This window comes from Haliotis asinina, chromosome 15 (genome assembly GCF_037392515.1).
Source record: "Haliotis asinina isolate JCU_RB_2024 chromosome 15, JCU_Hal_asi_v2, whole genome shotgun sequence".
NCBI classification, from domain to species: domain Eukaryota; kingdom Metazoa; phylum Mollusca; class Gastropoda; order Lepetellida; family Haliotidae; genus Haliotis; species Haliotis asinina.
In genome coordinates this window covers 23,677,225-23,691,659 of record NC_090294.1, presented here as the reverse complement: position 1 = coordinate 23,691,659, position 14,435 = coordinate 23,677,225, and the positions used below count along the sequence as shown (strand labels likewise).

General features: G+C 38.2%; 1 protein-coding gene across 1 annotated transcript in view; it reads left to right on the top strand.

The window, feature by feature from the left end:
* LOC137266314 (uncharacterized) overlaps positions 1 to 14,169 on the top strand; it is a 50,156-nt gene extending 35,987 nt beyond the window's left edge. Inside the window, exons 17-24 of the mRNA XM_067801799.1 lie at positions 1,255 to 1,477; positions 2,882 to 3,124; positions 4,085 to 4,183; positions 4,893 to 5,074; positions 5,463 to 5,572; positions 6,058 to 6,220; positions 7,275 to 7,411; positions 9,206 to 14,169. Of these exons, the coding sequence (XP_067657900.1) occupies positions 1,255 to 1,477; positions 2,882 to 3,124; positions 4,085 to 4,183; positions 4,893 to 5,074; positions 5,463 to 5,572; positions 6,058 to 6,220; positions 7,275 to 7,411; positions 9,206 to 9,410 (1,362 nt within the window). The 3' untranslated portion in view covers positions 9,411 to 14,169. The remainder of the gene's footprint in view (positions 1 to 1,254; positions 1,478 to 2,881; positions 3,125 to 4,084; positions 4,184 to 4,892; positions 5,075 to 5,462; positions 5,573 to 6,057; positions 6,221 to 7,274; positions 7,412 to 9,205) is intronic.
* Positions 14,170 to 14,435: the final 266 nt, after the last annotated feature.

Here is a 14,435-nt window from a genome sequence, read left to right as displayed (position 1 = left end):
AGTGTATAATAATACATATATATAATATATGGAGTGTATAATAATACATATATATGATATATGGAGTGTATAATATATACATATATATAATATATGGAGTGTATAATATATACATATATATAATATATGGAGTGTATAATATATACATATATATAATATATGGAGTGTATAATATATACATATATATAATATATGGAGTGTATTATAAACGCACATATTTATTATCTAGTCAGCAATATATGATCAATAATATTTGATGAATTCAAATTGTTTAGTACCATAAAAGTTCAGAATGGTTGAGGTCATCTGATCAAGACTTATTGCATATCCAGGATTTTATCATGAAGTCCAAACATGCTGGACATGCTGCTCAGGGTATTTTTTTCAGGGTAGAAATAGGATGCACAACCCCCACCCCCTATGGATCTGCCCCATTACTGTGTGATTGAGACATGTTAATTTGAGTGTGGTTTTTCAAAACTTTTTGCAGTGTTTAGAAATACCATATTTGGGAGAACTAGAAGTTAGTTTCACTTACTACTCATGCAGGGACTTGAACCAAGCCTTTGGAATGCTGAGTGAACACTTTAACCACTGTGCTACCACTATGTCTCTGAGGGTGGTGGGGTAGCCTAGTGTTTAAAGCATTTGTTTGTCACGCTGAAGACCTGGATTCGGTTCCCCATGGGTACAATGTGTGAAGCCCATTTCTGGTGTCCTCTGCCATGATATTGCTGGAATATTGATAAAAGTGGTTTAACTTGAACTTGCTCTCTCAAGAGTTTTTTATTTAGCCTGAAATCCAGTTTCTGTACTTCAGTGATATCTAGTATCCTGATTCAGCATATAAATGAGATAAAATCTGTATTTCTTGGAGTTTTCGGGGACAGTGTTCATATCCTATGGCTAGGGGTAGTGGTGATGATTTTAATGGGGGGAGGGGGTATTTACGGTCATCACTGTACACATGTTCAGGACGAGGTTTCATTGATTTTGTACATAACAAGCATGGGGTGTCACTGTTGGGGAATTCATTCACATTGTACCTGCAACTCCATGAAAACCATCATCATTCCCCCTCGCCATAAATTATGAACGGTCCCTAAAATACTAACTAGATTGGATTCTCTGACTATATATACTGAACAGCAAAAGAAATGCAAGTTTAAAAAAATGACATCTTATAAAATTGTGTTCATGTTTATGTCGTCTATTTAAAAACTGTTCAGTATATTTTCTTTTCTCTGAAATCAGCTGTTTATTGGAGCTCGAGAAGTGGAAGTCGGAGAAATCTACTACAAACAATTCTGGCTGACGGAGTATTTTGTTTACATAATGGTGGGATGCGGCGTATTCATCATTTTCCTCATTGCACTGCTTATCTGTATCTGTGTGTGCCGCCGGCGCCGCAGCCGTAGCCGCAAGAAACAAATGAGCGAGCCATTAAAGAATGTAACTCCCCTGACTGAGAACAATGGTATGACGCTTAAATTCTTAGAACTATGTGAGTGAGTGAGTGAGTGAGTGAGTGAGTGAGTGAGTGAGTGAGTGAGTGAGTGAGTGAGTGAGTGAGTGAGTGAGTGAGTGAGTGAGTGAGTGAGTGAGTGAGTGAGTGAGTGAGTAAACGTTGTCTACAATTCAGGCATATACTGATCTTGAATCTTTTGATGATCAGGTGCATTTTAGTGCAGTACCTTCTCAGACCAAACTCAAACTACATGAGGATTTCATTTTGTGGGGTATAACTCACAAAAATATGTTCATTAGGCCAATTCATTTTCTGTTTTACAGATTTTTGTAATCAGAAAACCTTAAGGCAGGAGTGAAAAAAAAGACAACAAAATCACCAGTTGAAGTAATACTAATTCTGAATACTAAAAGTATTTTACTCCTGGGAATTTAGGAAGTGTTTATGGAATAAAATACAAAAAAAATTCACTTGTACATTTACACTGTTTTGGTCAAGAAAAATATTAGGGTTATATTTATTGAACGACAAGGGAAGGAAAATTAACTTCTATTTTATTTCTTATTCTTGAGAAAATATGAGCTGCAGTTACATGAAACAGGAAATAAACTTGGTTTGGCCTTATGTCAGCTGAAATTTAGCATGTCAGATATCAAACGTTACACAAGTGTTCTGGAATTCTGGATTAAAAAGTTTTCAAGCGGCCTGTTCTCATGTTGGAGGCAATGGAAGTGATTAGGTGTCCAGCATGGGTGAAGTGCTTGGTTGTGTGATATTTATGATGATGAAGTGGGATGTTGTTTACGATGGAGTGTTTGGTAATATAGAAGCATCATACATCGGTTCAAGAATCGGTGAGGTTTCATGAAGTTGTCATTTACAGTCACTTTTGAATGTGACATGAAATAATCCCAACATTGCTTTGTCTACTGATATGAAATCTACTTTGTAATATCATGAAAGAATCACTGAGTAGAAGAAATCATTTTTTATTGTCATCAATTGTCCTGTCTGACATATTACCACGCTCTTACATGAACCTTTTCAGTATGATGAGGTATAGGGTTGACAGTTTGTGATTTTAATGCATAATTTGGAAGGGTTTGGGAAATCAATAACACTCCGACCTCACTCTTGTGGTATAGGTATCACTCCAAAATTCGAAAACATTTGCAGAACAACTGATTCTTTCATATGTGTAGTCTTTCAATGTTGTCGTTGGTTGTTCCTCAACTTCTTTTTAGAAGTATATTTCCATGTGTCCTCTTTGCTTTAAATGAAAAGTGAGTACCACTCAAGAAATTATTAGGGTCAGCTAGTCAATAAGAACAACACATTTCTTGTGCTTCAGGACTTGTTGAATAGACTTACCATTTACAACAATTATTTCTATGCTTACCTGCGTTGGTACAGGGATGACGGTCAGCGATGAGCACGAACTGATCCAGCCTGCTCGGCCATACACCCCATTTCCCAGAATCAATCATTATACAAACCCTGGGTTTAATAGTACGGATGCTGAAGAACACGACAAGAATGAGGTTGTCAATACGGAGTACTTCCTGCATCGAGTGGAGGAAGGGATCCGCAGCAAAGTACAAGCTTGTGTCATTGGCAAGAAGAACTTCACTGTTGGGAGTGTGTGTTATGCCACAGGTGGGACCTGCAGAGTAGTGATAATATTCCTTCCAGTTATTCTGGATGCTATGGTTTGCTAACACGTAAACTGCAATATAGCAGACAGCAGAAAACCTAGGCTGCATAAAAAAAAAGAAATGTTTCTTGGTCACATTTTCTTCAAAAGTGACGAGAGCGGTAGTTTAGCACATGTTACTGAGTCACAGATGTAGAATGTAGATTCTTACAGATGCCAATTCTCATAGTGGACAAACTGATGATTGGGAAGCGGGCAAGTCAAAATTATCTTTTTTAAATGACGATAAAAAATTGTTACACACACAAATAAAAGTGCGATGTGCCTATGCCTAGGAAACATTTCACTTTTTTATTTAGCCTAATTAACTGTGTGCAGACCTTTCATTGTTGTCACAACTACTAGAGTACAGTACACAACATTGTTGGTATATGACCAGATAGTAACAGCCTCATAAATACACACAAACACCTAGTTGTGGGTAGAGTAATGTACAGTAAACTTGGACAATGTAGTGTCCAGTCTACCCTGCTGTACCTCGTAAGGGTAGGAAAATAACAATACCTCAGGACACCTAGTGGCTGCAAGAGTTGTATACTGCCCAGGGAGTTGAAAGTCATAGTATGATTGACATCCAATGATAGAGGGGCAAAATAGCAGTGCCTTGATCATTTATAAGTTGTGTAGATATGTGTGCTATGTAAATACCCTATTATAATTGTATTAATAAGAAAATAAATAAACACAGGTTATCTCATGAATAAGACATTGTATGATAAATAGATTGTCATACTTGTGTGGTTTGGGATGGTTGATATCCTGCATTAGGAATAATCTGAGTATTTAGCAAGCCTTGGTGAGCTAAATACATATTGTATATTCCTAATGTAGGATAGTAACCATCCCAAAACATATTCTCAGTGTTCACATATGATTCAGATGCCATATTTATTTGCTTGTAGGAAACCATGCCAGATTAGTTGATGGAAGTTTTACAGCCAGGTCCAGGATTGAACCAATGGAGAAGCTCACCATCAAGATGTTGAAAAACCCATTACCAGGTGAGCTTCAGTTACACCTTGTTGACAGGTGAGATACTGTTACAAGTCTTAACCAGGTGAGCTTCAGTTACTCCTTCTTGCCAGGTGAGACACTGTTACAAATTGTAGGTGGGTGAGTTTCAATTACACCTTGTTGCCAGGTGAGACACTGTGTCCTGTTGTTGCCCAGTGAGACAATGACAAATTAAAACTGAAATGTTAATGTGACACAGAATTCAGGTTGGTGGGAGGATAAATCAATAATATCACATAATCAATTCATTTTGAACTATTTTAGCCATGGTCAGTTGTCCATGTTTACAGCTTGTACAGCTTGACCTGATCAAATGAATACTAATGCACTGCATGACTGTGCCACAACTTGTTGGGTTTGTTATTGTGAAGGTTTACACCTTTTTCGGTTGATTGTCAACATGTCAAACAGCCGAGACATGGTCACCGTTTAACATTCCCTGCTCCACTATTGATGACGTTATCTCGACCTGCCATTTGTGCCAACTGACCTACTGGATCATGCATATGTAGAGTAGCTCAGGTCAAGCCGAACAAGCTGTAACACATTAAAGTTTGGATTACAGTTTATCAGTAAACACAAACTCTGATACTCTTGTTGTGTGAGTGTAGGATTCAGGATTCAGGATTCATCATTTAAAGGCATGAAATGATTCTTAAAGCCATGATCTATTCATCTCCTATGTTTGTTTTCCAGATTCTGGCATTCTGTCCTCGCTGTACACAACAGCACTGAGAGAGTGTCTGCGCTTCAAGTCCTATGATGATGAAAGTTTGTTGACCATCAAGGGAATAGGGCTGGACAAGAGGCGGTTCTATATCCTCTACCCATACATGGAGAATAGGACACTTAAGGACCACATATTAGACTCCAAAAGGGTAAGGCTTATAAAAATATTGTTTTTAAAGAAAGGAACCAAGATGTATAATGAACAGCTAAAGAAATGCAAGTTTCGAAAAAATGAAATCTCATAAATGTAAGCATTCGTGTTTATGTTTTCTATTAAAATTTGAAAAAACAGAGTTGCATTTCTTTGATGTTCATTATAGGTATAGGTAAATGTTGAACTTGAGTTAGTTAAAGAGTAAAATGGTTTAGGTTTAGATTCACATTTGATCCGACATCCACAGAGTTAGACATCAGAAATGGGTATTACATGTTGTACCCGTGGTGGCAATCAAACTCAGTTTCCCAGTTTTACACTTTAACCACTAGGCTACCATGCAGAGCTACATGTGCTGATTTGTTTTCATCCTTTCCATGCAGAACTTTGTGTTACGGCAGCTGCTGGAGCTAGCTGGCCAGGTGTGTGAGGGGATGGAATTTCTGTCTTCTAAGGATGTGGTGCACAAAGACCTTGCCACCAGAAACTGTATGTAAGTAGGCATTGTAACCAGTACTGAATGAAAGCAGACCTGATAACCAGTGCTGAATGAAAGCAGACCTGGTAAGGAGTACTGTATGTAAGAGGACCTGATACCAGTACTGTATGTAAGAAGACCTGGTAACCAGTACTGTATGTAAGAAGACCTGATACCAGTACTGTATGTAAGAAGACCTGATACCAGTACTGTATGTAAGAAGACTGGCAACCAGTACTGTATGTAAGAAGACCTGATACCAGTACTGTAAGTAAGAAGACCTGATACCAGTACTGTATGTAAGAAGACCTGATACCAGTACTGTATGTAAGAAGAATACCAGTATTGTGTGTAAACAACTGTGGAAAGCATCACTATATGCAAGCATATATGGCTACCAGGATAGGATTTAGGTAGCCATGACAACCAGTACTGCATGTTACTCTTTCTTTGTAGCCATGCAACACATCACTGACATATAAAGCTTCATATCTTTCAAGGTTGGATGCAACAGGGAGAGTTAAGATCACAGATGCTGCTTTCTCCTGGGACTTCTATCCAAATGAATACATGTATGACAACCAGAGAGATCGATACTTGCCTGTCCGTTGGATGGCCCCTGAGAGTCTAAGTACTGGATTCTATGACAGCAAGTCAGATGTGGTAAGTGCACTGATATTCTACTGGCAAACAAGAATAACTTGGACTGACACAGAGAATTCATTAACAAGAAGTAGGCCTTGCATGGCAATGAGCAAACCCATTTGGTTTGCGAAAGGTAGAGCAGATGTAGGCTAGTGCACATGCAGTGCATGGCAATGAAATTGATTCCACTCGTAGCTGCCTTGCTCATAAGACTCTTGTGGTTCACTCATTGCACTACACTTAATTGCAGACAACCTAGGGTCCCTTCACTCACAATGGCAAAGCCATTCATATAAATACAGGTCAGTTGTCACATTCTCCACTTATCCTTGTTTGCCAGTACTTATATTGTGTTACTGATTATGTTTTGTGGGATGTTTTGTAGCATATGAGTGAGTGAGTGAGTGAGTGACTGACTGACTGACTGAGTGACTGAGTGAGTGCAATATTCCATCCATGCCATGGCTACTACTAAATCTTTTGTCTGGAACAGTTAATAGCATCATTTGAATAATTATCTGGTCATATTTAGATATGACTTCTATCATATACTTGAATATTGTTAAGTGTTACATTAAACAACAATGGCTGGACATCTCACTACATCAGTGAAAATCACCAAGATTCACATGAGCAAATATTTGTGTCTTATAACCCACAATCAATCGACCATTTTGAGTTAAATTAAACAACCCTTTAAAATCAAGGCTAGAATTGGCCTTCACTAACCCATGTTTGTTGTTAGAGGCAAATGGCATTTTGGGGTTATCAGGCTTGCATAAATAGTTATGCAAGCCATTGTATCCCAATTGTTTAGATTAGTGTTCATAGTGTCAATCACGAGATTATATAGTCGAACCTGGATTATTTAAATGCTACCAGTTTTGCTGGAATATTGATGAATACAGTAATAAACAACAAACAAACTACATTTGAATAATTTTCAGACCACCATCATTTAGCTGTAGTTCTCCTGATTGATGCATTAAACAACAAAACAACTGTGTTAAGATAATGATCTTCCAGACAAAGGGAATGCATCCTCTACATCCAGTGGTTGTTTTTTCTGCAGTGGTCATTTGGGGTCCTGATGTGGGAACTGATGACGCGGGGGCTGGTGCCGTTCCAGGACATCGCAGATCAGAAAGTGCAAGATGCCATCGTGGAGGGCTTCCGATTGGGCAAACCTCAGATGCTCAGTGAAGACTTGTACGTGGAGGACATTGACCTCTTTAACGAATGATCCTTTTGCTATTAGGATATTTGCTACAGGATAGACCAATTGCTCTGTGTTATCACAAGTGGTTATTGATAACTGTAAGATTCTTTTCAGCCATATTCACTTTAGGAGCCAATCATATCTTTTGGCTGAGTGTATATGGGGACAAGGGGTTGATGATGATTTTAAGCGGGGTCACCCATTTTGTTCTGGGATGGTATGGGGTCATCAATTTTGTACACACATGGAGTAGGGGATGTCATTCACATTTTGCATGCTTCTCCATAAAAATCATCATCACCCCCTCTAGCATTAAATTATGAATGTTCACTTATGGGTTTTTCAAATTCTTCTGAAGAAAATCATTGCCAGCCTCTAGTCTGATAAACATCTGATGGTGGGATGTCGTATACGAGTAAAGCATAACATTTTCCTAAACACAGGCCATCATTCAAGAATTTGCAATGTCAGTGTAATGCAACACAGCAGGTTATAGATGGAGTAAGCACTGCCATGTGTCTGAGACTGTGTCTACATGCATGTCTGCCTTTAGTAGTGTTGAGGGTTATAGTACTTGGAGAAGAGAGATTGCTTGCTGCAGTAAAATAGGGCCTGTAAGTCTCATGAGATGCTACATCTTGACAAAGCTGGTTCCTTGCTCCCTTTGTGCCCACCAACTTGTTATGTGCAAGCCGGGGTCCAGCTTCCAGTACCAGATTTCTGGTGAATCACCTCTGGTTCCAAAGTAAGTGACCGCCAAATATGGCCTTACTAGACCAAGGGTACAACCATGCTTTGCCGTCAAGGTTGTTAATGTTGTAAAAGTTGGCTCATTTTGGGATGTTAGATCAGAAATTTAACATTTCTTGCATGGGGTAGGTCCTTTACTGCCAACTGACTACCTGAGACCAGAAGTACTTATTTGTCACTGGAAGTACTACGGTCTCACAAAGTGCAGTGACATACTCACAGGCCCCAGATGAACAAGTACCGTCTTGTACCAGCCTTTGGTAGGATGTGGCTTGGATTGAACTCACAGGTCAGATGTCGTATCCCATGCGGAGTGGTCAGGAGCCTAGTGGTTAAAGCGTTCGTTTGTCACACGAAAGATTCGAGTTCGAGTCGAGTTCGTGGACACAATGTGTGAAGCCCAGTTCTGGTGTTCCCAAAGTGATATTGCTGGAATATTGCTATAAGCAGAATAAAATACTATATAATTGTGAAGGAAAATGCAGAACTAGGGGTTTGCAACTTTGTTTAAACCCACAACCATATGGCGGTAGCAAGTATTCAAGAATTGCAATTGTGAGGGAATACACACTCAGCTAAGAGACACAACTCTTCCAGTAAGGTGGTGAGTGAGTGCTTTTAGTTTTTCACAACTTTTTAGTAATATTCCGGCAGTATCACAATGGGGGGACTCCAGAAATGGGCTTCACTCATAGTGTGCCCATGTGGAGAATTGAACCCAGGTCTTGGTGTGATGAGAGAAAACTTTAACCACTAGGCTACTCCACTATCCCACAACAGGGCGAAGAACACTAGAGAATTACTGGTAGGCTAGCTAGGGGTGATTGTTGTGGGTGATGGTTAGCATCGCGATTTTACTCAAGATCTAGCAATACTTCTTGATTATTATTGGAAGGGAACTCGGGATGGACTTCATGATGGTGCTTCTGCTGCAGCTGCTGCTGCTGCTGCTGCTGCTGCTGCTGCTGATGATGATGATGATGATGATGATGATGATTGTGATGATGATGATGATGATGACTTGTTTCTTGCAGATATGAGCTAATGAACTCATGTTGGCATGCTGAAAGTGAACACCGGCCATCATTTGTCCGAATTCAACAGGAAATCTCGTCCGCCATGACAGACAGACCATCCATGAATGAGAGTCTGTATGTGAACCAGGATAGCATGGACAACTTCTACATCAACAGCGATGAGATACAACAGATCCACAACTCCAGGAACAATTATCGCTAGGCTACACAGTGGTGTGAGTTTTATCAGGAACTGATGTATAACTGATAGAACGCACAACATCTACTCACCCAAAAATGTTCATGTGCTACAATTATCCTTGTCCTGCAGTCTCGGACTGGTATGAAAGGAGTCCAGTGTTTTCATGTTTAATGAGCTGAACATACAAGAAAGCAGTGTTGACCTGTATATGTAATGTCTTTTGCATATCATCAGCGTAACTGGGAAGCAATAATGTAATATATTTACTGTCTTCGATGAAACAAGTATATTTTGTATCAAAGAATGGTATATTTTTGTGTTGGCCTTGGATCCCAGACTTTAAGTCTGGGTTATGTTAGGGATCGGGTGGTCAGACTCAATGGCTTGGTTGACGTCTTGGTTCCCAATTGCTCAGGTCGATGCTCCTGCTGTTGATCACTGGATAGCCTGTGCACAAAAAACAGTATTTGTTAGAACTATATATATCATGGGGCATTCCTTCATATATGAAGGAAAAGCATGCAGTCTTCTCCATATTTGTGTACATGGGAATGGTGATATTTCTTCAGGAAGGTGAGGTCATTCCTTATGCTCTTATACAGGTGAGGTCACAGTCCTTACGTTCTTATACAGGTGAGACACATTCCTTATGTTCTTTAACAGGTGAGATAACATTCCTATGTTCTTATATGGGTGAGACCACATTTTTCATGTTCTTATATAGGTGAGATCACATTCCTTGTGTTCCTAGGATGAGGTCACATTCCTTATGCTCATATACAGGTGAGATCACATTTCTTATACAGGTGAGATAACTTTTCTAACGTTCTTATACAGGTGAGATCACATTCCTTATGGGTGAGCGAGTGAGTGAGTGAGTTTAGTTTTACGCCACACTCAGCAATATTCCAGCCATATGGCAGCGGTCTGTAAATAATTGAGTCTGGACCAGAGAGTTCAGTGATCAACAACATCAGCATTGATCTGCGCAATTGGGAACCGATGACATGAGTCAACCAAGTCAGCGAGCCTGACCACCCGATCCCGTTAGTCGCCTCTTATGACAAGCATAGTCGCCTTCTGTGGCACGCATGGGTTGCTGAAGGCCTATTCTACCCCGAGACCTTCATAGGTACATTCCTTATGATCTAAGAAGGTTGAAGTCTTATTCTGAATGTTCTTGAAAACATATTCTTTATGTTCTTAGAAGGATGAGGTCACAGTCCATATTTTCTTATACAGATGAGATCACATTCCTTATGTTCTTAGCAGGGCGAGGTCATATTCCTCATATGCTCTAATACAGGTGAGATCACATTCTCCTTGCTCAGGGTGAGGTCACAATCCTTAGATTCTTAGCAGGGTGAGATTACATTGCTTGTGCTCTTATAAGGTGAGATTGCATTCCTTTTTCTGTTAGTAGGGTGAGGTCCCATCCCTTGTGTTCTTAAAAGGATGATGTCAGGTGAAATAGGATGTAACATTGCGTTCAAGATATAAACTCACGTACATCGCATTGTATTAGTTCAGACAGCATATTGTTTTCATATTGCAAATGCACACAGATACAATACATACCTCCTTCAACATGAATATCCTGTTCCAACACTGTACATGGACTTAACCTTGTAACTGGAACAAGTTTGATAGAATATTATGGGTAAAAACAACTGTAGTATTGACTTTTCAGACACCACAGTGCCAAGGGTGTTACCACTTAAAGAATGAGCATCATGGCATGTGATATGTATTGCATATATATTATGTATATAAATATATATTTTTTACAGATGCCAATATATGGAATGTAGGAAGTCTTTGGTGAAATTCAGATGTTGAGCACATAGATTTTACACAAACAGATAGATGTCAGGTTTTTCAACAAGAAAATGATTTCATTATGTTTTTCATAAATTATGCAAAATGTTAGCATGAAATTCATCATTGTGAAACATACAACCAATTTGTACTCTTTACATTATACACACAGGTTCAATGTCTTACATTATTAGTGAAATAAGTTAATACCCCGGTTCGCAGGCAACATGCAATATTTGAAAAATATTCAATCAAACTTGCTTGGACTGCCATTTTGCATTTTGCATTGGATATAGCAGGGGTTCAAAACTTTGTTGAAAAGCCACTTGCCACAGGGCAAGTGACTTGAAGAAAGTGACTTGTCTTGACTAATTTTCCACTTGCCCTGATTTTAATGACATAAGCATGATTATGAAATTATGAAAGAATAAATCAGGATGACATTTGATGTTAATGTTAACTGGACTATTTATCGAAAAGTGATTCATCGCCAAGAAAGATAACCCAACTTTATTATCACTGCAAAATTTGATAGCTATGTTTTGAGCAGATATGGAATGAAACCATAACCAGAATTTCAAGTAGCCCATAGACAAGTAATTTTACATACCATTATTTGATTGCTCGAAATGAAAACTTACTTGTCCCAGGCATTGGACGATGGTATTTTTGAACCCCTGATAATGGACTGTGAACTAAATGTGAATATGTAGCTCTTGACATCAAGTGAGTGAGTGAGTTTAGTTTTACGCTGTAAATAATCCAATCTGGACCAGACAAGTGATCAACAACATGAGCATCAATCTGCGCAATTGGGAACCGATGACATATGCTAACCAAGTCAGCAAGCCTGACCATCCGATACCGTTAGTTGCCTCTTACGACAAGCATAGTCGCCTTCATGGCAAGCATGGGTTGCTGAAGGCCTTTTCTACCCCGGGACCTTCACGGGTATCTTGTAATCAAACATTGTTCAACATTGATATCATTTATTATATTCACTACGGTATGACATATGTTAATATTGTGTCTAATTTTGTTATTAACTCTATTAAAACAGCTCATCATTATTAGTATTTTACTGGGTGGTGTGAGAGAGTCATGTGTTGTTTTAATGTTTTGTACCTTTACAAAGCTTTAAGGAGTGTTATTTGTGTTATGTTGTCAATATTCAAGCCTTGTGTTGATATCAAATATCACATGTACTGGAACAGTCAATCATTGATTTATTAACAGCTGATCTTGATCGAGTCAAGAGTATTAGGTAAAGATCCTGTGCCAACTATGATCTGACTCATGATTTAGGAGTCATTTCAAAAATTAGAAAAGCTACTGATATGTCTAAAACTTAAGAAATTGTAACTTGAGCCATTACAAACTAGGTCAGTCATGATCGGACATTACTTCAAACTAAACATCAGTGGTGTGGACAAATCAAGAAATATCAGGTAAAACCTGTGATTCAAACCTAGACTTGAACATCTTGGCAATTTGTGTTTTACTCCTCTAAGCCACCCAGAATCCTGTCTCAGTATAATCAGAACTTGTACCGCCATCCATTGCTGGTTCTGTGTTCTGTCAGAGAAGATACACAGTTTCTTATTTTGCAAAAATAATCCTAGCATGAAGTGGCTCATAGATATTAATAACTAAACAAAAGTTAATAATATTCAGAATATTGAATACTTTGTCTCTACAAACCAAGATTTTCTATCATAATCAGCAGGAAATGTTATTAATTATTAGGGAGGGTAATATTTGTTTCAGAACTAGAGTGTCTTCTCAGACTCACATCATTTCTCAGACTAGTGTCACAATGAGATGTAATTAAAATAAATATTCAGGCAGAATCATATATTAGTATTGTATAATGGTTGACTTAAAATAAAAGTATTATTTTCAAATTTTGGGCAGTTAAACTTAAATAGTTTTAGTGAGTCAAAAGGAAATAAAATGTGACGAAACATTTTATTCTGTTTGCTTAAAGCAATGTGTTTGTTGGTTGTTAGAAAATATCTGACACTTTTGAAAGTACCGATTGATTATTTTAAAAGTAACACAGCATGTGCATGACCAAATTTGGTTCTCTTGTATACATTATATACGTAGATGCCAGGCCCAAGTATTTAATCAATTATTATTTAACATGTTGCTTGCTTTTTTATTTCCATTGATACATCTTAATATTTCTCTAATCAATCAAAGACAGAACCACTAAGAACAAACATATATTTTTTTATACCGATTTCCTTTAAATACTTTGTTGGATATATTAGTGAAAAGACATAACATGTAAATAAGCAGTCTCGTCAGTGGTCTGTCTTGCAGATCCTGAAACAAATATATCCAAGACAGCCCACAAAAGTCTAGAACATGTGGAAAGTCTAGATTTCCACAGCTGAAAATGAAGAAGTCTCTGAGCTCTTTCATTATATAAATGCTTATCTTTTCTATTTTGTTTCTGTAAAATATGTTTATTTCAGTGGCTAGCTGTTAGTCTTGCTCACTGGCTATTACTGTACTGTATCAACAGAACCTGTGATTAATCCTTGCTGTTGAAAATTGTACCAGTTGCTTGATTCTACTTACTGTGATGGATTGACTGCTGATGCATATTATCTCATATAGGTCGTTACTTCATATTCACTTGTGTAATCTTGTTTGATGGAAGTCTATATCATTTTAGATGTTTTTTGACCTCAGTAGTAACTAGGCAGGTGGTCAAACATGGTGCCTCAGCTGAGATCATTGAATTAACATGTACATACCAGTACCTACTTATGACGGGGAGATTCAGGAAACATTTCTTGCAGATTTAGTATTTATTTTGTAGTTATTTGAATAAATATGTTATTTTTTTCAACATTGAGTCTGGTGAGTCTCACTGGCCATGTTAGAAAGCATTCTGAGTACAGGATCCTAGTCTGTCGTACAGACCCTGAAGTATATATATCCAAGAAAGCCCACGCAAGTCTAGAAAATGTGGCAAGTCTAGATTTCATTAGCTTCTGAGAATGAAGAAAGCCTCAGGGCTCCATTTCATTATATTATTTTTTTTCACTATGAACTTTTTTTCAATAAAATATGTTCATTTCAGAGACTAGCTGTTAGTCTAACAGGATCCCAAACCCTTTTCTACTGCTAAGATTATTGTCTCAAAGTCCCAGAACCAGGTTATTTTGCCTGCTGCTAAGCCGTCTCTGCAGTTCTAAAGCCTTAAATGAAGCA